Source organism: Patagioenas fasciata, chromosome 2 (assembly GCF_037038585.1).
Source record: "Patagioenas fasciata isolate bPatFas1 chromosome 2, bPatFas1.hap1, whole genome shotgun sequence".
Lineage (NCBI taxonomy): Eukaryota > Metazoa > Chordata > Aves > Columbiformes > Columbidae > Patagioenas > Patagioenas fasciata.
The window spans coordinates 75,000,192-75,027,069 of NC_092521.1; the positions used below are offsets into that span (position 1 = coordinate 75,000,192).

At 38.1% G+C, this 26,878-nt stretch overlaps 1 protein-coding gene across 1 annotated transcript in view; it reads right to left on the reverse strand.

Moving 5' to 3' along the window:
- The window catches only part of ABCA13 (ATP binding cassette subfamily A member 13), a 196,093-nt gene that overhangs the window by 13,295 nt on the left and 155,920 nt on the right, over nt 1-26,878 (reverse strand). The window contains exons 55-58 of the mRNA XM_065832060.2: nt 25,901-26,051; nt 14,164-14,298; nt 10,828-10,931; nt 8,188-8,280 (exon numbers count right to left, since the gene is read on the reverse strand). Coding sequence (XP_065688132.1) covers nt 8,188-8,280; nt 10,828-10,931; nt 14,164-14,298; nt 25,901-26,051 — 483 coding nt within the window. The remainder of the gene's footprint in view (nt 1-8,187; nt 8,281-10,827; nt 10,932-14,163; nt 14,299-25,900; nt 26,052-26,878) is intronic.

The window sequence follows — 26,878 nt, forward strand, 5'->3', positions numbered from 1 at the left end:
TCTCAGAAGGGTTTTGCAGCCCGTGGTACATTTCCACAGCCACACTGCTGGCAGTACAAGGATAGAGAATATAAAACTACTTCAGATACGTGACTTACATAAGCCGTAGTCACACTGGAATAAAGTGGAGCCAGATCTACACTGATGAGAAAGTCCCCTGGCTGATTTCCTGATGCTCTTTTTCACCTTGCAATGGGAATGGAGGTGGATTTAGTTGCCCAAAGGCTGAAAATTCTCATAAATACCAACTAGAAGAGTTGCCACTGGGAGTAGATCAAGTAATACTAGCTTCTCAATGTTCTCTTCTGCCCACTTCTCAGAGGTCCTGGTTCAGAGATTTGAATAGGGGCAGGAAGAGAAGTTGCTAAAATACAAAGCCTTGTGGCCATGCAGCTGAGCCTACACATGGCTGGTCACAAGGGGTCCCTAGAGAAACTAACTGAGTGGGGTTTTTTTAAGCCTGACCCATCAAATCCTGGTTTTTATGAAAGGTGAAAAAGAAAGTCCATTATCAGCAGACGTGTATTTGCTTAAATGTATATGGACAGACTTCTATTTGCTTAAATATATATGTATGTATGTATGTATGTATGTATTTATTTATTTATTTATTTATTTATTTATTTTTAAGCCCTTTGGAGTTTGCTTCTCCACAAATGAACAAAACCAAACCTGGAAATTTACAGCAGGATCCAGAATGACCAGTTCACTGAATCACACTTTTTCCTAAGCCCATTTACAACGTCTTCATCTCCATCTCTTCCGGTTAGTGAAACTGCTGAATGTAACCTCATAAAATCGAGAACACAGCCCTATTTCCTAAACCCTGATGAATAATCGAAACATCCTATAATCCATATGCTTTTTTTCCACTAATCAGAGATTAAAGTTCCTGGAGAATATTGCGCTATATATATACACATCAAAAAAACTACAGCTCTCAAAAAGTTTACTGGTAGAAATATAATGTGCATACTTTATGTATGCACTACTCTGAATGATCAAAAGATTACTTCAAAATCACATTATTGGATAACAAAATAAAAAATAATAAAGGGAGCACTGACATTTAATGTCTGCAAGGAACTGCATCTTTCAGAGTAAATGCCATAAATCAAAGAGGGAGAATAATTTCCTACTGTCCCATTTGCCCCTCTGCTTTGGTTTACATTCATTTTCAGACAGATATGACTCTACTTTCCCTGAGTGAATAAGCGTCATCTAGACAAGCTAACTGAGTTATTCCAGTATGATTGCTAAAGCACAAGATACAGATTCAGGTCATTTCCCTTTCAGCCCCTAAGCACAAGTAGAATACAATAAGAATAAAACTTGAACAAAATTGAAAATAAAACACTTTGAAAAACATGAAAAAAAAAATAAACAGAAAAAAGAAATAAAAATTTTAAAATAAATTCATCACAGTTTAAGATAATTTGAAATCACATGATAAATTTAATTATTTCATCTATTAAGTGGCAGGTAAAGAAAATATCTGGGAAGGACAAAAGTTATTAAATCTGAAGTATTTTTTTCTATTATAAAAAAACCTAAAATATAATGTAAATATACTATCACTTGCAAAATACTGAATCCTTCTCAGAACAACCTCAGTGTTGCTGAAAAACAAACATAACAGATAAATGAAACAATCTGTCTTCCATACACCATTAATAGATTTTTTTCATAATTTTTTAATTGATTATTTTTCCAAGGTAACAATAGAAACATGAAAACTATTATTAAAGTAAGGAGTAACACTTGTTCAAGTAACACACTTCAGACTTTCATATCAAGCCATCTAAGGTTAATTTATTTATTCAATAATTTCATTGTCATAACAGTGACAGCCTCAGGTTTTGAGCAATGCAGGGTACAACCTTGCTTTGCTCTTTGAATGTAGGCATTTAAGTGCTTAGGTGTGATTTCCAAATATGTGTTAAAACCCTCAAAAAATCTTGTTAATGATTTATACATGTGCACGCACAAAACCTGTCTGTATATGAGTTTATATGTTTGCACATACGGGTAAGTTCAAGAGAACTGTTACTCTTGTAATATTTATATATTACATTTCCAAAGTAAAAGGAACAGCAGCATCAGAATTCTGTGCAAGGCTGATGCCGCAGCCTACAAAGAACCAAAGCTGTTTCCTCAAAGTACATTCTAGGCCTCAACAGTGAAAAAAGTAGCACAAAGTAACATAACCATTGTGTTGTTATCACTGTTTTCTGGTCTATAGTTGTTTTAAGAGAGTTTGAAGAAACTCGATATGCCACACTAAAATGTCTAGTAACTAGTAAAAGAAACTTATGAACACTTAAAGGTTATATCTCAAGTACTAGAATGGAGATCAGCTGTGAAATTAAAATTTAAACCACTGGTATATTTGCACTGTGTAATAAGTTTTCATTACATCATCATATAACATCTCTTCATGAAGTCCCTACCATTGATGCCTTATAAGATATACTGGGGGTACCTGCTCAGGCAAGTGGCTTTATTTGCCGGAATATCTAGAAAATGTTGCAAATAAGACATCAGATTGAAGAGAAAAGGAAAGAAAGAGATTCATGATTCTTGTATAGTCCTGGGGAAGCAAATCCTACCCTTTTACCCCAGTATACACCCCTGTGTGATCTGTGCTAACTCACATAGATGACGTTTTCTGCTGCCACTTTCCTATCCATGTTAAGTGCCCACCTTGAGACCCAAGGCTCCCATTTGCAGAAGGAATTCGTAGCACTTTCAGAAACACCAACAGCTACAGCTGAAGTTAACAGGCATTGTATTTCAAATGGAATGTTCAAGGAACAGAAAATATTTTGCTATAAATTGCTCAGATTGACTACCAAAACCCTTTCAGTTCAAGAATCATGCTTCAGTTATCCCGTTATAAAATGGGATTAATTACTTCAAATCCAGTTTCCCAGTAGTATTTTGGAAAACATAGATGTTGATATTTACAAAGCACTGCTCTGATGATTGTTGGTAATACTGTATTTAGAGACAAGTTTGAAAACTGTCTAGTAAAAACAGGACACAGATCACATACTAGGTAAAGAAGAAAATATGAATTCTTAACTAGATGTTTCTCATTGAATGAATGGGTCCACAGATATAATGCAATGTCCTGTGGAAAACATAGTATAAAATGACCAAAAAATGCATTGTAATGCACAGGCACAGCAGGGCTCAATTAATGTTGCACAAAGTTTTACAAGAATGCAAATATTTTGCTTATTTCTGAGTTCTCAGTCTGTGTGTTTTTAAAGGTTTAAGAACTCTTTTTTCCAAGCTTTCTTCTGGGAAGACAAATTAATAGCTATATTACATGAATTCACATCCACTGCTTTAATACATTTTTCATGCACAAAAGGAAATTGTTTTTTAGGAATAATATATTCACTTCTATATTTTATGGCATGTAAGAAATTTACTGCTAGTATATCTATTAGTATAACACTGTTTCCACTGAAGGATGAAATATTGATGAGATCTTTAAACTTATTTCTTTCTTTTCCATTTAAGAAATCTACATGTGTGTGTTTCAGAAAAGCAATAAAATATTCTCAATCGATCTTTTTTAAAAAAAAAAAAAAGGTAAAGAAAGGTAAATAGCTTGCCAATACATTTTCCATCCTATACTCTGCTATAACAACTGGATTAATTGTTGGGTAATTTAATCAGATGGTGTGCTAATAAAATTTGAGCAGACTTGCTGTGTGTCTAGCACTTGAAAAATTGGTATGGGTTTTTCAGCTACAAGAAGTCTGTCCAGATGGCCCTAGAATGAAGGACAATATGCAAAATGTTGTTCCCAGAGGACTGGTCAGCCGTATCTAACATGGAAATGGTTCTGTGAATTTCTGAAAAAACATTGCTTATAATGGAGAGTACTGGAGAGAGCATTTAAATGTAATCCATTCACAATTCAGAATAATTGACTCAGTTGGCAGGAGTCATCTGAAATTACGTTTTAATGGGCACAACTGCTAACACATCTCTCTCATACAAACTACATCTAGAACTAAGATGCTAACTTTTTGGAAACTGCCGTTCAGTTCGTCTTCACAGCTAACGCTTTTCTTGGCATTATTCAGAAATTTGCCACCTGCAACAAAACACTTTTCTAAAGAAGTCCAACACTTATTATCCTACTGAAAAACATTTGAGGGTACTTTAAATCTGTTTAAATACAGATAAATATAGTCAGGCCTCAACAGTTGGGAACAGAAACCCAAACACCTCCATCTATAGCAAGAAGACATTTTTGGATGAGTATTTTGTAACAGGCTTGCACAAGGGCTGGAAAAATTAATCAAGTCTCACACATTAGCAGCAGCATGTGCCACTTTTTATATCCCTATGAAGCTTTTATGTTTCATATTAGCATCTTCCTGGAGCTCACCCATACCCTTCATAGCACAATTCTGTACCGCCATCTGACAAAGCTGTATTCAGTCCAAGATTACGGTCTTTTGCATCTGCCAAGGGCTGGAAGTGTAGTGAGAGAAAGTCGAATCCTTGAAACCCCATCACAACAAAGCAGAAAATTTAACAGGACCCCAAGGAAGACCTATTAAGCCTTCATCACACATTCATCAAAAAGGCGATCATGAGCTAGACTTTACAGGCTGGAATTGTACTAAAGCAAAAGCAAATATAATGATTCTGAGGATTACCATCAAGACAGAATTGACAGGAAGGGAAGAAAAAGTGTCATTTTAGTGGACATAGCTGCATTTAAAAGAGGAAAAAAAATATTGAGACATGCTAATACAATCACATGTAATATCAAAATGTGCTCCTACTGTTATTTGTTATAACACAGGACTCATTTTATCATAAGTAAAAGCTGTATAAAAGTTTTATTTCATTTAAGTATTCATAGAGTGTATAGATTTCTTCTTCCCACCCTCAAAGCTAGATCAGGTCACTTGTACTTGATTTTAAAATATTTGTTCAATTTGATTTGTAGAAACAAATTGAAGACAGACTGAAGGAAATCAAGAGCTGCCTATAAATAAGAACAATTAAAAAAAAAAAAGGGCACTATAAAATCTGACAAATAACACAATAATCTACAACTATGGTCTCCATTAATTTATTTTAGTATCATTCTTACCTGTTAATATAAATATGTAAATTACTAGGATAATTCCTTCACACACATAGCACACAAAAAACGATTTTTATGGTACAAGTAATTGAAATTAAATCAGATGCAGCAAAATCAGTTTTGGTTATGCTTTCTTTCACTTACACTGTTTCATGGAACAGTTTCATTAAACAAAATGTAAGGTGATGAGGTTCTTACTGTGAGATGGTGCCAGGGACAAGTACACTAGACAGTGCTAATTGCAGGAAAACATTGAAAAATAGAACTGACTAGTGAATACAGCAGTGGAGGTGGCTTTTAAAGGAAGTGTTCTTCTGCTGGTAGGTGTTTCCTGATAGGTTTAGAAATCCTTACAATCTATCCCTTGAGAAGGAACAACATTTTGTACTGTATGGCAGTGAGAATGATGGTGCTGTTAAATCGTGGGAAGGGAACTGTTTTTCTTAACTGGTTTCTTAATCTCCTAACAATTTATTTATTAGATGTGTGATATCCTGGGTTTTATAATGGAGCACAGTCTTGGCAAGTAAAGAAAACCACAGTCAGGAGTTCTGTCTGGAGGAAAGTTTGGAAGATAGAGTAAGCAACAGAGGAATAGGAGTACAAGGACAGTCTTCGGCTTCTCAGCGGTACTAATCAAAAGTTTTCTAGAGAAAGCATGGAAACATCTTTACTGTATGCTTAATTAAAGAAAAAAAAAAAGGCAAGCTTTAACACTTGTGTGTATATGAGGTTTTAAGATTGTGCTCTCTACAGTGGCTTTGTACTCAGAAACCAAGAAAATTAATTAGGCAGCCAGAGCAAATTCAGACAACTGCATGACTTTAATTAATTCTTTGATAAAGCTGGTGACCATTTTTCCCTGATAAAAGCTCCTAAAGTTTAAAAAAAATTCAATAGGTTCCTAAATAATAAGTTTGGAAAATTTGGAGACTAAATCACTCAATAAGCTAAGACTGAAAGGGATTTTAATTGTGTTTTAAATGCTTTAAATGAACAATCTTAGTGCATCTTCAGCTACAGAGTTGTTGTTGAAAGTCTCAGCAATATTGGTATCCAGTGCACATACCTTGTCACATTAATGTCACTGACATACATTAAAGAATTGTCATGGCAATTCAGGGAACACAAACCTGGTGATAGTATGAAAATTTCTTAACACAAAGAAGGTCTGGGGTTTTATAAGTTACAATTATTTTAAACAAATAATTGCTATGAATATGACTGCCAATCATTCTTATCATGACCTTGATTCTTGAATGGCTGATCTGTGAATGTCTTTATATCCTCAAAATTAATTTGAAGATACTTCTAGCATGTCATATCATTTATTCTTCTGCATTGATTTGCTTAGTGTGATGTGAAAGAGGTGTATCTACAGAGACAGTGCAGCAAATTGAGAAATGTGTTCTATTTATATGTATATGGTGCATACTTATGGGTATGCTTATGATGTCTTGTTTCCTAAGAAGGTGGATGAAAAGATGCTGCTAAAGGAAACATCAGAAGTGACAAAACAACGAGAAAGTCACTGAGAAGATAAAGAAGCTAGCTTTTGTGGAATGCCTGATTTTGCCCTCTCAAGATGAGGAGAAACATGCACTCACTCCAGAGGATCTGAAACATAAGAAGGAGAGACCCACATTTATCCCTGCTGACTTTATGCACTCAAATGAAGTGACTAATACCGTTTTTTCATTATTAGGGGACACACACATCTTCAAAAAGCAATTGCCTGCCTAAGCTCCGCATTGTCCACAACAGTCAATTGTCCCTCTTACTACAAATGGAATAAAGGGTGCCTGCGCTCCTGCTAAAGTGCCCGAGTTAGTGGGACAATAGGCCATTCTGTGCTACGAAATTTGGGAGTAAGACGGGAGGGCAAAGAGCTGGATTTAATAAGAAAAACAACAACGACGACGACGACAAAAACTGATGAAGAGTGATTGATTTCTCATGCCTCCAGAAACTGAGGCAACTACTCTCTGAAAGGTATGTAAACATGAAAAGATGACTAGGATTGCACAGAACAATCAGAAAGATAGATGCAGGTCTCGTTTTTTCACCATCCAGTTTGTAAGGTCTCCAGCTGAACGTTTGTCTTGATTAAAAAAAAAAAAAAAAAAAAAAAAAAAAACAAACACAAAAAACAACAACCTTGGAAGGAGAAAGCTTATTAAAGTAAATGCAAATCAAGCCCATCAAGCTAATGTAGCTGTGAAACAAGGGCCTACAGTACCACTCCAAGGGAAGGACAGAAAGACAAAAGTGCCCTCAAGGGACAAGAAGTTATCTGAGACAGAGATAACTTCTTCCCTATAACCGCTGCAGACAGCAATTCTAAAACATTTCTATAGAGCTTGTTTACATTGTCAAATCCATCTGCACTTAAAAGTGCTAAATGCTGAGCTAGTACAAAGCAGTGTGGCTTTGCTGCCTTTAAATTAGCTGTATTATTTTACACAGCTGACTGGGTGTCATAAAATTTTAAGTTGCAACGACTTTCCCCTCAGCTTCTGATCCTGTTTCCTTTGTGGTGGTATGAGCCCACCCTCATTAACAGAAATTAATTCATGAGCAGAGTTGAAGCAGAAGAGAGGCTTATGCACACCCGGACAAAGACACAGAAAACATAGCACAAATATCTGCAAGTGCCAGTGAATTCAGTAGGAAGCAGAGATGGTTCAAAATACATTGTCTTACCGGCTGCTGACCTGTTAAAAGTTCTTCTTCCTGTTGCAAGAAATCTTCACATGGAACCAGTTTATTTCATCTCAACATGTTGAATTCTTACAACGTATTTCTCAGGTTGAGTGCAGAAATGCTTCATTTTAGATACAGATCTCTCTCTTTCAATTACGAATGCAGACCGCAAAACATTTTGGCAATGCCATATGTCAACTGAGCTTGCTAAGATATCCTAATTGTCTCTTTTTTAACTTTAGTGATGACAGGGAAAAATGTGCTTAGCAGTCATAAGTATTTCTGCCTTGGCACTATTAAAATGTCTAACCAGCTCTTAGATTGAAGGTAGCTGCAAAAGGTTTCATGTTGATATATAATACCTGTTTTTAATGTGCTGGGGAGAACCAAGACACTTGAAACTTCCATTGACCATAATAGCAAGGCGTGTGCAGAGGGCTTCACATTCTTCCATACTACAAAATAAAGGGGATGGGGGTGGGGAAATATTAAAGAATAATAGCAAAAACAGTGAACATTGTTAATATTATTAATACCTATCTTTAATTAATGTGGAAGGAATCTGGACAGCTGCAAAAATGGGTGCACAAAAACTTTGACTTTAAAAGCAACAGTAAAACTGTAACCATAGTCAGTACACACCTAAAGTTATTACCATATGATAGCCAAAAAAGAGCCCTGAAATAGAATTTATGTTTTCAGTCGAGAACTCATTTGACGATGCAAAATGCAAAGGTTTTATTACCACAGGCAAATACCTGATAGGCAGTGTCAGAAAGTCTCAGTGAGTGCCACGGACTCTTATTCCCTATAATATCTGTTTGTGGTCATTCTGAGCTGAAGTATAGAGGGATAGGAAAGAAGTAAGTTGGCTCACTTTGCCTTTTGTATAGTATTAATACATGCCTTTAAAAAGTAGTCACCCTTAGTCTGATTGCAGGACAGAAGGTACAAAACACTACAATCCAAACAGAATTTAGGACACAGAAATGCAGCTGAATAGAAAAGCAGGATCCTGTTTGATGCGATTGCTTCAGAGGATAAATAATAACTTTGACTTGTAAAGCTTAGAGCAGATGGGCCGCTATTCTACATATTATACAGAATTGTGCGATCAGTTCTTCCAAAGCATTCCATTAGACGTAGGACATCAGTTGGGACATATCCATCACCTCAAAGAGGAATCGAAGTTTTTTGATATTCCTGCAATTCACTCTGTGCCCTCCCCAAACCCTTCTGAGATAGCTAAACAAGGGTGGCCTTGTGTGTCTCAGCCATGTGCCAGTCCAAATTAAAGTGCTTTTACTGAACAAGCATAGTAACTAAGTACCCTCTTAGGAACAATATCCTTAAAATAGGACAGGGAAATGGTGAAAATTGCCAAACCACTGTATTTGAGAGAGAAGGGGAGAAGGCTTCCTAACACAGTTTTCCACAAATCAGGAAGTTAGCTGAGTCTCTTTGAGGTACAGTAACTCCTGATGGTCCCTTAGCATAACACTCCCCATCTATGGCAAAATAACACAAATTTAGGCCTATATAGACAGTTAATATAATCTAACTCACCCCGCCTTGAAACAGAAATTAACCATTGTCTCTGAAAATTAATTAAATACGCCTCAAAAACTAATTTTTACACAGGAAACCATCTCTATGCGCTTATTTGCTGATATGTATGAAGATTCACTTCATAAGAACATTTCCTTTCCTTATTAAGTAGACCTTGAAAGAATCTCAAATAAATTACCAATGGCCTTCAGCAAATAGTGTAAATAGTATAAAATAATTTCTTTCCTCCACCGTGGCACAACAATGTCTTATTAATTAGAAATGAAATCTGTACACTCTAAGTGTGCTTATATCTGATTCAAGTAATCCATTTGTAGAGCTAAATAAGTAATTAGTAACAATGTGATGGATTTGTTGTTGTTGTTGTTTACTGTGTATTAGATCACAGCTCCCCTGTTTAACTGGTACTTGACAACTAAGGATTCTTAATGTGGAATGAAAAGTCAAAGAACACTGTTTCCTGAAAATCACTCTACTTAATTCTCGATACATAACTTGTGTTCTCTAAATGAGTAAGCTGTTAAGCACTTGAGAATCAAATACAGGTGTGTGAATTTCAAGATTCAGCTTCTGAAAATACAGGGTGTTTCAAAAAGATGGACCCGATTTGAAATCACCATGTCTCTGCAACCACAACGTGCTCATGAATGAAACTCTTACAGTTCATACAGCAGGTGGAGGGAACATAGAGCATTTATAAAAAGGTTAGTAAAACTCAATAATTTATTAACCCATTTGTAATTTTTTGTGTAACAGGTTGGGTCCATCTTTTTGAAACACCCTGTATATTCCCTAAATGAAAAATTATTCTATTTTACTATAGATGTTACAAAACAGTATTGATGTTTCCTCTGTTAAACTGATATACAAATGACCATGCCAGAGAATTGACAAGATATTTAGTGCAGATAGACTTTATTAAGAGGATGGGGTCACTCCTACCATTTCCAGTAATGCATACAGTGAATAGCTGAGACATCTATCTTTAGGATGACATGGTGTAGTCTTTTCATACACTAGTGCAAAACAGAATTCTTAATAAAAATCAGAAGACGATTTTTCACTCCCATCTCCCTTTGTAAGAATTTGTAACGTGGGCAGCTGCAAAAAGATAATCCACTGTTCCAAGCAAGAGACACTGAAATATTGAACAGAAAGAGTATAGAAGAGGAAAAATTCATTGCATCATTTTTTCTGTGCTTGCACCCCCCTTGAGCCATATTCTAATCTTTGAAAATGAAATATACAAAATATTTAGGATTTATGCAAGTTCAGTTTTCCTAAGCAGGAAGGAATTGCCATAAAATACCAAGACACATTTTGCTTTTCGCACCAGGGTGAGCATGCCTTCAGAATATGCTCCTCTGCTCTCAGACGACAGCAGGTGAGGAGAGATAAAAAGAATATACTGGATGCTGGGAAAAGGGTCTTACCTGTGGGATGTCAGCACAGCTGCACAGCCATCCTGAACTTCCTTCAGGATGGTTTTCCAAAGGTCGCGTTTAGAGCAGGGATCCATTCCAGAGCTGGGTTCGTCCTAAAGGAGAAATTAAAATGATGATAGAGCAGCATGGCAAAAACATACTACAGCTCCAGCCCAGCACAAAGAATCAACAAAACTTGCAATGGAATCATATCTTTTTTTTTCTCTAAAAAAATCTGTGTTTTCAGTAGGTCAGTTAAAAGGCACTCTATTCAGTTCTTTGCTTTAACACAATTAGTTTCACATTTAAATTTATAGAAGGCACTTTTTGTTACATAAATTTTATATATAAAAATAATAATATATATTATCACAGAATCACAGAATGTTAGGGATTGGAAGGGACCTCAAAAGATCATCTAGTCCAATCCCCTTGCCGGAGCAGGAGCACCTAGATGAGGTTACACAGGAAGGCGTCCAGGTGGGTTTTGAATGTCTCCAGAGAAGGAGACTCCACAACCCCGCTGGGCAGCCTGTTCCAGTGCTCTGTCATCCTCACTGAGAAGAAGTTTCTTCTCAAATTTAAGTGGAACCCCTTGTGTTCCAGTTTGTACCCATCACCCCTATAATAATTATAAATATACATACATATGTTTAATTATATATACACATATCCTCTTTTTAAATAGGAGAGACTTGCGGGTATTATTCCTCACTTTCTGGGAGGGTTTGGTGCCTGTTTCTCCCCTACATGCACATCTGCCATGAGTACAAGCAGGTGGAGAAGAAGTTCTGTAACTCCCGGCTGCCTGTACTGCCCATCCCACAGCCAGATATAGATACCGTGTTTGGATTCAACATACTCCAGTAGTTACTCTGAGTCTCTTTGAGAGGAACTCTCACACACGGTGGAGAGAATCCATAGGATTAAATAACAAGCCAGTCAGTGCTGTCTGGTGCAAACCACCTGACAAACCAATTTCCCACTTGGATGGCTGTCATGGAGAAAGAAGCGAGGCTATAAAAACAACATTTCCCCTTCCTATCTAATCCTGTTGTTCTCACTAAATCAAATTTTGATTTCATATGCTTGTGGAAGCAAAAGGAATTATACCTGATTGTCAAAAGCCAGTCTATGTCAGTATGAAACTAGGCAGAAGGAAACCCTTACAGTTCTTTTTTATACTGTAGAACTTCATAAGGGGCGTCAGTACTTATTAGGGTGGTATAGTATGGCCTTGGCCAATATATTTGCATCAAGGAATCCCAGCTGAAACCTAGAATCAAAGTTCTCAAGAAAAAAAGTGAAAAAACATACAGTTTGACATTTATTTTGGTGCTTAGCTGCCAATGGTAGAGGTGAAAAATAATTCAATTCAGTCTCCTATTATCTATGGTAGCTAACAAAGAAAACTTAAAAGGAATACAAATAAAGCAACCCAGACTACTAATTAAATTAATAGCTACGATCTATGCAATCTAGGAGCAAATTCAATGGTTTACATTGGTGTCTTTGCTTTCAGACCAAAATAAAGCTTTTAAAATACTGAATAACTCCTTTAGAATCTGCTAGCTTTCTAAAGCCAGCCAAATATTTTTAATAAGTTGACGTGTTTAGATATTCTTCTTTCCTCTTGTTGTTACATACACAATAGTCAATGCCCTGCAGCAAGAGGCAAGTTGAAATGGATACTTACAGTAGCATGCTATCATAAAGACATTAAAAAACAGCTGGAGTGTTTTCTAAGATCAGGAAAAAGCACTGATTTAAGATTATCTCTGTCTTAAATTTTATCTGGTTCTATTTAGCCTGCAATCTATTGCTGGAAGCACTGGATTCCCTCCTGTCCTGGTTTTGTTAAAAAAAAAGTTTCTCTTTTAGTGAATTTTGCCTGCCAGCTAAAGCCTTCATATTAGCTGCATTTTCCTGGAAAACCAGATACATGTTTTGGTAAACATAGCAATGGAGTGCAAACTTATTGATAAGGACAGATTCACATCTCGCAAGAGGGACAATGAGAAACTGGTGACCAAGAAACTGACCAACTATGTATAGCATTCCATTCACGTGAATACTTCGTATAAAAGTGGGAGATCCCGAGGATCGTCCCTGCGAACTGAGGCCTAGTGAGAGACTGAATCCAGCTCCGGTTGGCTGCAGAGTCCAATCCAGGACTTTGGGTGCTGGCTCTGCAGTTGCTCAGACTTTCAAGATTGGTTTTGTATATTTTGTATTATTTTCTCTATTCTTATTAGTAGCATTAGTAAAACATCTTTAACTTTTCCAACTCTCTTCTCTCTGTCCTTCTTTCCCTCCCAATCGCCTGTCCTGAGTGGGAAGGGGGGAGAGGGAGGGGCAAAAGGGGGAAGTGGTGGGGAGAGGAGGTTAACAATACATCTGCCAGGGTTTGATTGTCACCCCGCAATCCTAACCCTCGACACCTCCCAACTCTGTGAAGCAGATTCCCTTCCTTTGACAGTTCTGAAAGGTTTTTTCCACTGTTGACCCGGTTTAGCTCTTCCCAGCCACGGCTCAATAAAGGGATGATCAAATTTCTCCAGTGAAACAATTTGTTCCCAAAGATTCGTGATTCACTGATCTTCAATACAAAAGGCATTGTTTAAACTGGAAAGGCCAGTTTCAGGCCTAAATGAACAGTAGGATGAAAGCACCAAATCAACATGTGATAAATAATTCAAACAAATATCATTCAGGGGCACTAGACTGATTGTGTGATCTGTAAATCAAACAAAAATGTAAGAACTAGCCTGGTTTATGAAGTATGATGTAACAAGAAATATTAATATCCTGAAAAAGATGGGTCAACAATTAAAAACACCAAGTTACTAATTAAAATAAGAACCTCCCTTCTTAAGGAAGTTAGTAGAATTGGTCATATATTTTTCTCTTGTTACATACGAAGTAGAGATTACATAAAGCACTAAAAAATTTTACATAAAATGATGTTTTCTTCTTCTAGATAAAGAAATCTTTTTTAAAAATTACATAACCAGTTGGGCCATGAGATGCTACAATAACATTTGTGTGTTTTGAGGGACCTTTTTTTCACTGCTTAACCACTGACCCAAGCAAAACAAAACAAAACAAACAAAAAAAAAAAAAACACACATACACAAAAAAACACCTTTACTTTCTATTTTTGTGAGCATTGGACAATAAAATAAGTGGTGTACATGCAGCAGAACAAGGGGGACAGTTGTACATCCATGTATTAATTACTTCCTGACTGACCAGAAAACTACTTGATTTTCTTTAGAGCAACATACAAGACAACAAAATTCAATGTAATCCGTTTATTGTAGGTGCAATATTGCCTTTACTCACCAGTAAAAGTATTTGTGGCTTACCAACTAAAGCCACAGCAGTAGAGAGCTTCCTCTTTGTGCCAGCACTGTATGTTCTCACCAGCTGGTCAGCATGGGCATTGAGGTGTAACCGGTTAACAAGGTCCTCTGCAACCTGTGGTTTAGAAATTTGAGGGCCAGAAAAGATGAGCCCAATTAGGTGACATTTGTTTTTAGATGGGAAGAACTCCTTGTTCGTGCATATCAAACAAATGTACATGTTTCCTTATGTACCCACATTTGCTGCATATTATTACTTTTGAATCTGAGACACATACAAAAAGCTTCTCCAGGACCCCTTGAATGTCCACAAAGCATAATGATTTTCTTACATACAAAATTTGGCTGTGTCATTGCTTGTAACCATCATTTGCACTCATTTTGTGTTGATGGGTCAATGATCTAAAATGTTCCTCATTTCACCTCATTCTCTGGTGTTTATTTGATCAAACATCTTAGTCACTGAAAATTCAGGGGATAAAATTCTACATCAGCCACAAAAGAGATGGAAATAGCAAAAAAGTAAGTTGTAGGTTGAGGATTTAGAGTTTCTTGAAGACAAAAGGTAACTTACGGTTAAATTAATATACCTTTCTGATAATTGAGAGCAGGAAACTGACCCTGTATCTTGTTTAGTTGTAATTGCTTAAATAATTATGTGTGATCTGAGTAAGCTGGGCAGGCACATGAGCACAGCTGGAGAAAACACTCATGCTGTCCTCTATGGCCTTTCTTCTTTACCTGCCAGATTCAATCCTAATGTGCAATGCTTCCTGAAATACTGGTGCCAGAGGATTTTAAATGTAGCAAGACCCTTGCTCCACGTGTATTGGCTGTCACTGCTGGCCCATCCAGGGGGACCCCATGCAACAACATGACGGACACAGTAGCGACTTCTCATTGCAGAGCAGTTGGACCAAGTGATTTCTGAAGGTCCCTTCCAACTCAAACTATTAAATGATCTTCTGCACATCACTGCCAGACGCACCCTTGCTAAGCAGCAGGTGTTTAGCGGCGCATTGCTGGGTGGCTGTATCGTATCAAGGGGCGATCAAATTTGTGATAGAGCCAGTATGGCTTCAACCTCGACGTACCATAGGAGATTCTTATAAAACAAGTAGTTGCATGGTACGCTATTGCCTGAGATCAACTGCCACAGTATGTCCAGCAGCATAGTGCATTCCTTTTGCTCCCTGTGTACTACCTTCAGCAAAAAGCAAGGAAGGACCAGAAGGATTAGTCAGATCAGATGGACAGTCTCCAATTAATTCAGAAAATCCAACAGAAAAAAAAAAATCAGTAAACAATATTGTGAATTGATAGTCACTATCCATTTCAAATGAACTGACATAAGCATACTAATGTTATCTTTTGGTTTGGTTTTTGTTTTGTTTTATTTTTAAGACAGTTTATGCAAACTGTTGGGAAATGACCAAGGTATTCATGATCCTTTTACGAAGATTTTTCAGTGCTACATATAAAACTAAGAGACATTTTCGAGAGCAAGTTCTCTGTAAGCAGGAACAATGCTGCAGTGGTGAGAATCTGGAGTATTCTATTGTGGATCCTGGCACTGGTATTAATAGTGTCCTGTGTTCGGTGTACCTTAATGTGTAACCTGACAGCAATGCATGTTCTCAGACAAAAGCTGTATTTCATAAACATTGCTCTGACTACATTAAAAGCAGATAGTTTAAAAAAAAAAAAAAAAAACAAACAACACAACAACAAAAAACCAACTAATTAACATCCATTAAACCACTCATGGGTAATTTTACACTGAAAAGTTCAAGTCTTCTGCTATTTCAGAGTTAATTCACAGTGGTTTACTTCAATTTCGACACTGGTGCTGCGTATCAGAAGTGCTGCAAATTCAGACATTCTGTGGCTTTAGAAATGGCCAAGCATCTAAGCTGTATTCTGACATATAATAGCTGAGCTTGTTTGGTTGGTTGGTTGGTTGTTGTTTGCTTTTACTTCCAAACAGAGGTTTCATTATATAATACAAAAAAAATGGTCTTTAAAGTGAACAACTCTAAAGCATATGGTCGACTCTGCTAAAGGGACTTGACTTTATTACTACTGGGAACGTGGTATTATCGCCCTATAAATGCACCAACCATATACATAGAATTGCACAGAAAAGCACATAAAAATTAATACCAGAAGGTGAAAAAATATATGATCTCTTGTTTACACCAAAATTAACATGGATTGCAAGCTACAACAATAAACAATAAGGAAAGGAGGACTTTGTATTAATCACAGCTGAAATGTAGTAAAAGCTATCCTTCAGCTATGAACAGAACCACTATTTCTAAGACCACTTTTAAGTATTATAACAGAACTCTTAGTCTAAGTCAGCAGAGCGACATTCTTTGAAAGACACAATGAATACTGCACAGGGAAGAAGTTAAAAAGCCAAGAAATAGTGCCAGAGAGAGAAGAAAAAAAAATTAGTAAGCTAAGTCTTATTGTAGTCTGTAGCCACCAAGGAGACAGAATTATGTATCAAATATGAACAGACAGTTTAAATGCACTACTAATGCACTACTGCAACACTAAAAAGAAATGACTTTGCAAGATTTACAGTTCTACACGCAGAATCTTCCCATTGGGAGCATTCAGCATTCAGTGCACAGATACTCATGACTATGCCATTTCCTCTTTTGTACAAGGATAGAAAGCCTGGCAATTCCTCTGCTACGGGAATTTTGCAAAACAAGGTTTAATTTAGGTAAAAAAAAAAAGAGGAGTGGGAATTATCCCATAGTGCCCACTTTGCTGTTGCTTTAAATGTATAAAGCTTCCAAGATCAACCTTGCAGATCATTGCAGTGCAGACCACAACCTGGCTTGATATCTAGATAAGCTTCTTTGGTGCAAAATATATCAAATAAGAGCAGATTTGGAGCTGAATCACACCAGCAACATAAAGGCAGAAGGATTACCCAGCTTTCTTACTCCTAATGATTTCCCAGCTTCACCTAAAAAATCTCCTATTCCTGCTATCCTTCTCAACCCTTGCATTTCAAAGGAGCACTGCAGAGCTTACTTCAGCAAACAGAATATATAGCTCATACTTCTTTCAAGAGATTACCCCAAAACTTGTTCTTATTTCTTTAATGTAAATCATAAGATTTCCAGTCATAACTGTCTTAGCTTCATCAACGTGACCTAAACAACAACGAAAATGTAATTTGAATGAAAGTAGAAATATTATGTATTAGGTGTATTACGGAGGAGCCTACACATCTCCATTATAACTAATTTATGTGTATAAAGAGTGGTATCTTGTGGTTTATATGTATACTATAAAGTAAAAATGAAAATCCCTCTTAAAATACCTTAAATGGAATTCAGAGTTGAATATGTGACAAATCTTCAGGTACACAAAATTATGCAAGAGATTTACAATTCTAATGGTTTCCTTCCTTTAGTGAATGTGAGATATATACACAAGCAGCTTCTCTTCCTCCTTGTCATATTCATCATGGTGTTCTATTTCTGGTTTCAATTACTTTCAGCAGTGAAGAGTGAGGAGATACATCATTTAGCAAGTTGGTAACATTGAGGTAAAATTAAAAGACACAGGGATATTTGCAAATGTGTATATTTTGAGAGCGCTGGAACGATAAAATGTTTTACATCTAGTCATGGCTCTAGTAATGTTTCTAAACTCCTTCTTTTCTTTCGCCTACATAAATCTAGACTATAACAGACTTTACATCTATCAGCTAACAATTTCCAATATTCTTTAAGATTATTTACTTTTCCCTCATCAATTTTAATATCTTTAGCAAAAGTTATTTCTCCCCAAATTAATTTGGACTAGTTTCCCTAGCTTTGGAATAGGCACTGGAATGAGCCCTTCAATCTGTAAAATCTAACTCAAATCCTTCTATACTTTGTGCATTTCCTAAAGACTACAGTGATTCCAGGAGACGCAGTAAGGTAACTTGAATTTTTGCACACATATTGATATTTGCGAGAGTAAAGTCTAAAGTAGACATGGCAGACACCAGGCAGCCAAGAGGCAAATCCACATCACTGAAAAACAATAAGTGGTGCTAATTATGTAACCACTAATGCTAATGCTTTACTACCCTCTCAAAATTACCATTAATATTCAAATAAAAAATTTAGTGGCACTGAGAGTTTTCAGTTAATGTGTCTTCCAGAATAACTTGGGAGTAAGCAAAGATGCTATCCATTAGAAGACTAGAAATGTGATGATAGCGTGACTATCCTGACTTGAAAGGCTGTATACACGGTGTATTAATTTTACATCATTTCTGACAAAATAAATGATATATAAATTATTGATGTTTTATTTTGAACATATCTGCATAAAGCAAAACTGACCTAATACTGAATGTGTATTATACCTAGTACAAATGATAATAAGCATGGGATGAATTCTGGAGTCATCTGAAAAATAACTATACACTTCCAAAATGGCCATTCAAAGTGTCAGTTTCAGAATAAATGAATGCAGTGTAGTCTGAATATCCCAAATCACAATCCATCATCAATTCCACACCAAATGTTATTAATTCTGCTTCAGAATAAACTCAGTATTGATAGATTTCTTACATTAGGAAAGCATATACTCATCGAAATCTTCTAGGGGAAAATAGTTCATTATCCCAGAATCTCATAAAACTGTACACACCAATTCTGCTTGAGGTCCAAAAAATGTAAGCATGCAAAGAATAAATGAATTTAGAAATTCCTGTTTCTAGCAGCTATAGAATATAACATGTAAGGAAGTCAATGAGATTCCAAAGTCAGTGCAGTCTTCATAGAGAGTTAACATAAAGAGAAATCACACTGACATCCTGGGAAGTTGCCTCTGAAGTCCTGATGAAGCTTGTTTTGAGATTTGCAACACAAGTTTTGTTGGAAATGGGAGATGTCATTTAATGTTGTGTTAATATTGTATAATTTTTACCAAGCTGCATATTGTCTTTTGGAACAAATTCAGATGCTGAAACTTGATGCATCAAAGAAAACAAAAAAAAACTAATGTAAAATACTATATTAAATTACTGTTTATCTAAATAGACCAAAAGCTCTAACTTTTCCAGTTAAAAAAAAAAAAAAATCTTTTAGACCAGGTTTGAGAAGTAAAATAAAACTTCACATTACATGAAGCTTAACATTGATAGACAACAACCCATTTTTCTCCTCCTTTCCCATTCTGTTAATTACTGTTTTGGAACATTAAGTGCACTCAACTTTATGTCAGGCTCTTGACTCCTGCTGTTGATAAATCTGCCTAGCACAAGATTTGATCCTTGAAGGTAGTGCTTCAATAGATAACTTCAGCAGCAACAAAGCCTGGAAGTCACCTGCCTGCTTACCAACTTATTAAAAAACAAAGAGAATGTATGTTTCTTTCCACATCAAAACCATGTAGGCTTTAGAATATATGCATGTGTGTACGTTAGCATAAACACTGGTAAACATTCAGAGGCAGGCTGGGAATGCTGTATCATAGGCAGGAGAGAATGGGAAAATAACAGCTTACATTTCTATACAACTGCTATTCCAAAACATTCCCAGACCTTATTTTCTTTGCAGGAAACTAAAATTCAGAGTTTCTCCAGGCACCAGCCATTTCTGAGTTGAAACACAGCAGCTGTTCAACACTTGACAGCAATCCCACACAGTTGGAAGGGCCCACAGACAAAAACATTTCTTTTCCTCTGAGATAGCTGCATTTCAGTTTTTGATGAAGGTAAACTGGAGGAACTAAATATTATTTGCAAGAGCTCTTTGATGCCTTAATCGTAAGCATATGGCGACAAAGTCTGTTCGTCAATCTCTGCAGACAAAACATTTGGACAACTGAAAGTGAGAACGGTTTCTGTATCACAAATGTGAAACTAAGGCATAGAAGGCTGCCTATAAAGAACAGTCTAAGTCTACACACCTAGATTATCTATGGTCCAGGATAATAGGAAGATTAACATTTCTCTTCTCCTAGTGTATCACAGAAATATAACTCATCTCTAAATAACGCAGAATAGATTTTGACCCACTTCAAGCAGGACCCGTACGTGAATTACCACATCAGTTGAGGAACTGTTCCTCCAATGGTTTTGAGAACTGCCATTGCAGTACCTGTGTACTGATTGCCCAGAGAATAGCTGGGTCTGATACATAAAGTAGATGCTCTTAGGTACACCAATTATTCATAAATACTTCTGCATTTGAAATGGGATTTATAAACGCCAGATATTTCAGAGAGAGCATTTTTCTCACATTATCTACAGAGAAAGTATATGAAGCCAGGTTACCCTTGTGGCTCCTCACCAAATACAGACAGGAGACAGCATTTTCATTAGTGTTCATTTACATATGCAGATGCAGAAAGACACCCTGCAGGCACAGCATAGAAATCTGTTGGTATCGTACTACTCATCGCAATCTGGAAAGCCTCCCGGGCACCTGAGAAAATCTCAGTGTCATATGGGACATTTTAATTACGGAATCTGGGTCTGTAAGCACACCGCAGATCTCTCTCCATCCTCAAGCTTCCACATAGCTCCTGATCCTGCTCCTCATCCTCCAAAAAACAGCTGCTGCTGGGAGGCCAGATGACTTGAAGGAGTCACAAATCAAGCAGTGATAGCAGGATTCATTTGCACATGCACACACACACAGACACACTCTCCTCCACTACCTGGTGTTGACAGGACCTGGCAGAGTGTAAGATTAAAGCATTAACAGCCCATTTTAATGCATGGATCAGTTCACACTTCTCAAAACTGTTGTCTCCAGCTGTCTGCAGTTGAAGTATTACCAATAAGAAGGTGTCTGTCGGTGCCACCTGAACAGCTTTTTCTCACATCTGTGAGTACTAAAATAAAATAATAGCTAAGGATTTTGTGAATCCAGGAGTCCAAAAGATAGCACAGCGCTAAACACCCTACTCAGCTCTCACTCAAAGATACCCATCTTGGCAAGTTCAAGGCAGTTATAAAAGCAACTCTTCCAATAAGGATGATGCAATTATTTTAACTGTGGGGAAGTCCTCCTTATCTTACATCATAAGCTCGGTCCTCCTCCATTTCTCCCTCAGAGGATCACCATCCACCTGGGTTTACGTGCTTCAGCCTATTCACAAGTTGGGAGTACGCTTACTCTGTGCTCTGGAGTGAGCTTGCTGAGAGTAACACTGTATGTATATGACCCAAAGTATGTGAGTTAAGCGAGTTCCACAAAATTTAATTAAAACTATGCATTTCTATCATTCAAGCGCTTCTGAAATTTCCATCCTTCTTAAGGTGTCTTAAAAAATGCTTCATTTATAGTACATACTGTACCATTTGGACATGTGCACTACGATAACATATTTTCTTGTGAACATGATAAGACAGAAAAGAATAAAAGCCATGTTTAGAGCATTTTAAGAGCACTGCTGCAAAGTTAAACAATCAAACTTTGATTCCTGTTTTAAATTACACTTAGAAGCAGAAGCATTCAATAACATATGTAAGAGGTATGGTTATTTAACACCTTTGCAAATGATTACAAAGCTCTAGAAGAGATGCCAGAATCTCCTGCCATCTTTGTGTCTATTAAAGTGCCATGATAATAGCTGCTAGTTATGATAGGCTTTTAGCCCAACTGTTAGAGAGGAGCTGTCACTTCATGGAGAAAACAGGTAATTACAGTTGGGGGATTTAGTGCAATAACAGTTATCCCTTAATATATTTCCTTTAGATAAAGGGAAACATACTCAAATTTTCAGTACTTTGCTAGTACTCAGAAGCAAAAACTACCACTGATGAGTTATGAAGTGCAAACAACTAAATAAAAGACTGCATGATGATTTCTAAGCAGTCAGCAAGAAATGTACAGTTTAAACAGTCAGTTAGAAGTCCAGTCAGGCAGGATACTGCCCAAAAGAAGAGGCAAAGACTTGTAAGATTTTGTTATTTCCCCTAGTCTCTCACCCAGAAACACCCAAATGATTAGTTTAAAACAGGAAAAAAAATCAAAATATTGCCTGTCCTGGTGCTATTATTGGGGCATGATGGCAGTTATTTCTGAACATTCAATGTGCCATTGCAGGAATCATACCTTTTTATGGAATAATACCTAGCTCCTGGGGGAAAAAAGGCTGCAAAGAATCAGAAGGTGGCCCTCTCAGATATAGATAAGGAACCGACTGTAAACCCTTTAGCAATAGATATTTCAGTTACATGCAGTTTTGGTTCTGGAAAAAGGAAAAGGAAGACAACAGGCAGCATTCTGGAGGTCACAAGGACAATCCTAGAGCCATGGGAACTATGTGGGACTAATATATACAGCAGGAATGACAGACACAGATTTCATATTGCACTCCAGTTGTCTTAGGTTAAGAGAGATGCAGACAAGCACAAGAGGCTGAGCTGTTCAAGTCCAGGCCAAATCAGAAACATCCATCTGCAGACACAGAAAATATCCCGCATTTTACACTATATCCATTTGGTATTTAATTTCTGGTATTGGCTGACTGGTTGCCTCATTACAGAAAAGGAGCATTGTTTGCTGCTCAGCACAGCTACATCTGTATTCATGAATTCAAAACCTTTCACTGACATTCCCAGATGTTGTCATTTTCTATGTTAGTAAGCTCTCAAAGCATTTTGTGACATAGGTTTTGTCTTTTCTCCTTGGACAACCCCAGGCCTGGTTTGGCAGCTGCAATATCTTAGGGACTGCTCCAAGCAGGCAGTTTGAATGCAGTCACCATCCTGTGGAGTTAAAGACATTTACTGGCAGAATGATGACAGTTGTCTTCTACACACCCAGATGTTTGGTTTATTTATATAATCATTCAACAATTTTTATTTCCTTCAGAGTTTAATCCTATCTCTGAAGCAAAGAGTTTTTCAGAGGTATATGACTCAGAACATCACAGGATCACAGTATGTTTGGGATTGGAAGGGACCTTGAAAGATCATCTAGTCCAATCCCCCTGCTGGAGCAGGAACGCCTAGGTGAGGTCGCACAGGAATGTGTCCAGGCGGGCTTTGAATGTCTCCAGGGAAGGAGACTCCACAAGCCCCCTGGGCAGCCTGTTCCAGTGCTCTGTCACCCTCACTGAGAAGAAGTTCTTTCTCAAATTTAAGTGGAACTTCTTGTGTTCCAGCTTGATCCCATTACTCCTTGTCCTATCATTGTTTGCCACTGAGAAGAGCCTGGCTCCATCCTCATGGCACTCACCCTTTACATATATTTATAAACATTAATAAGGTCACCCCTCAGTCTCCTCTTCTCCAAACTAAAGAGCCCCAGCTCCCTCAGCCTTTCTTCATAAGGGAGGTGCTCCACTCCCTTAATCATCTTTGTTGCCCTATGCTGGACCCTCTCCAGCAGTTCCCTGTCCTTCTGGAACTGAGGGGCCCAGAACTGGACACAATATTCCAGATGGGATCTCACCAGGGTGGAGTAGAAAGGAAGGAGGACCTCTCTCGATCTACTGACCATCGCCCTTGTAATACACCCGAGGATGCCATTGGCCTTCCTGACCACAAGGGCACAGTGCTGGCTCATGGTCATCCCGTTGTCCACCAGAACCCCCAGGTCTCTTTCCCCTACACTGCTCTCTAATATGTAATTTGCCAACCTATACTGGAACCTGGGGTTGTTCCTACCCAGATGCAGTACTCTACACTTTCCCTTGTTAAATTCCATCAGGTTATTCCCCGCCCAACTCTCCAGCCTGTCCAGGTCCCGCTGGATGGCAGCACAGCCTTCTGGCGTGTCAGCCACTCCTCTCAGCTTAGTGTCATCAGTAAACTTGCTGATAGTACACTCAATTCCCTCGTCCAAATCGTTAATGAATACATTGAATAATATTGGCCCCAGTACTGACCCCTGAGGCACTCCACCAGATACTGGCCTCCAACTGGACTCCGCACCATTGACCACCACTCTCTGGCTTCTCTCTTTAAGCCAGTTTGCAACCCACCTCACTACTCTATTGTCTACACCACACCTCCTCAATTTAGCTGTGAGCACGCTGTGAGAGACTGTGTCAAAGGCTTTACTGAAGTCAAGGTAGACCACATCCACTGCTCTGCCACCTTGTTACATTCTCTTAAAAGGCTATGAGGTTGGTCAAGCGTGACTTACCCTTGGTAAAGCCATGCTGACTGCCCCTAATGACCCTCTTATCCCTGATATGCCTTGAGATGACACCAAGGATAAGCTGTTCCATTACTTTCCCAGGGACAGAGGTGAGGCTGACCGGCCTATAATTACCCAGGTCCTCCTTCTTGCCCTTTTGAAGACTGGAGTGACATTTGCTTTCCTCCAATCCTCGGGCACCTCTCCCGTTTCCCAAGACTTGGCAAAAATGATGGAGAGCGGTCCGGCAATGACTTCAGCCAGCTCCCTCAGCACCCATGGATGCATCCCATCTGGACCCATGGATTTATGGATGTCCAGACTATTTAATTGCTCCCTAACCCAGTCCTCATCGACTAAAGCAAACTCCTCCATTGACCTGGCTTCATCTGGGGTCTCAGGGGTACAGGACTCCTCAGGACAGCCTCCAGCAGAGTAGACAGAGACAAAGGCGGCATTCAGCAATTCTGCCTTCTCTGTGTCTTCCACCACCAGGGCACCCACCTCATTCATCAGTGGGCCTACATTGCCTCTGGTATTAGTTTTATCTGCTATGTATTTGAAAAAGTTCTTTTTGCTGTCCTTGACCCCTCTCGCCAGCTGTAATTCTAAGGAGGCCTTGGCTATCCTAGCTGCCTTCCTACATCCTCTAACAACAGCCTTATATTCCTCCCAAGTGACCAGCCCCTACTTCCATGACCCGTAAACTCTCCTCTTCTGCTTGAGCATACCCAACAGATCCCTATTCAACCACGCAGGCCTTCTGGCTCCCTTCCTCGACTTCCTACGTGTGGGGATGCTCTGATCCTGAGCATGGAAGAAGCAATCTCTGAATGTAATCCAGCTCTCTTGGGCCCCTTTTCCTTCAAGCAGTCTTGCCCATGGGATTTCCCCCAGCAATTGCTGGAAAAGGCCAAAGTTAGCCCTGCTAAAGTCCAGGGTTGCAATTCTACTTGCTATTCTGTTCCTGCCACACGAAATGCTGAACTCCACCATCTCGTGGTCACTGCAGCCCAGGCAGCCCTCAGCCTTTACTGCTTCGACCAGACCCTCTTTGTTAGTGAGGATGAGATCCAGCAGTGTACCTCTCCTAGTTGGCTCCTCCACCATCTGCATGAGGAAGTTATCATCCATGCACTGGAGGAACCTCCTGGACTGTGGCTGGCTGGCTGAATGGTCCTTCCAGCAAACATCAGGGAAGTTAAAATCACCCACAACAACCAGGGCCTGTGGTGTTTCATCCCAGTTCTCTAAGTGTGATAATGAAGGTGTTGAACTATTCATAAATTTCATTTCCTTTAGTGGCTTTGTGCCTGAGATTTCATTGGTATCAGTGTTATTTTAGTATCCTCAGTGACGTGACCGTGTTTTGAACTGGCATGACAGGCATGAAAAAAAAATCACAAATGAACAAACAAAAAACCACCACAGTGTTTAAATAAAGTACTAGTAATGAAAAATTTTATTACTAAAGCTGTTAAGATGAAATATTAGATATTCTCTCATGTGAAAAAAAAGAACAATTGTTTTATAAACTCCACAGCCCAATCCGCCTTTAGCTTCACCTGCAAATGTATTCTGCATAATTACCTTACGGATATCCTGTTTTGGAATTCCACGCAGTGTGCAGTAATAATAAAGATGCTCCCAACCCGTTAAAAGTTCATCCAGGGCATCTTGCTGTGGACAATAGCCGATGAGAATGCCTTCAGAACTGGCAGACAGTATATCCATTTCAGACCTGTTTGAAGAAAAAGTGAATGTCTTGAATGTTGTTTAAAAAATGCACAGCCCTGGGTTTCACCCTTGTGATACATGAGTCTTCAAGACAAACACACCCTCATCTCCACAGGCAGATGAATTTGAATCTCTTCACTTTGGTCACTTCCTGCAGTGTCACCCACAGGCAATGTGTGCAGTTTGTCCCTTTCTGATTAGCACAGCCACCCATGTGTCACTGTTCTAACACTGTGTGTCAAGCTGAACAGATTAGCGCAGGAGAATTCATTCTTACCAGGTTTACCTCCCTTAGCGTTTTGGTAGACCCTGCTCTAAGGGGACATATTTCAAAACCAGACTGCCCGCACCACATTCAACATTAAAGGTGAAGTAGTGGAGAGAAAGGGGGAAATGTTGCTCCGTATTCTTTGTGTGTTTGTGCAAACACATATGCACGCGTGCATTCTCTAAATGAGAGAAATAAAATGCAGAATATCAAAACCTAGTAGTTTAAAGGACAATCTAGGAAAAAAATATAAAATTATGCTGATTAAAGAGACTTTGGTCACCACTTTGTAGCTGTAAAGCATTACTTGAAATTGCACTCATTGCTAAGAAGTAAGCTTGATTGGAATAATGACACTAAATCTATCCTGTTTATTCCAATATCTAATTCAACATTCAGTGATGTTGATTTACATATACAGAAAAGACCTGTCAAAATTAAGATACTTAATAACAAAAAACTCTGAGCTTTGAAAGAAAAAGGTTTTTACAAGATTCTCAGTAACAGAATTATTTTCTCCTTAGGGGTTTTCTACATTTCTGGTTAAGAAAACTAAATATGTG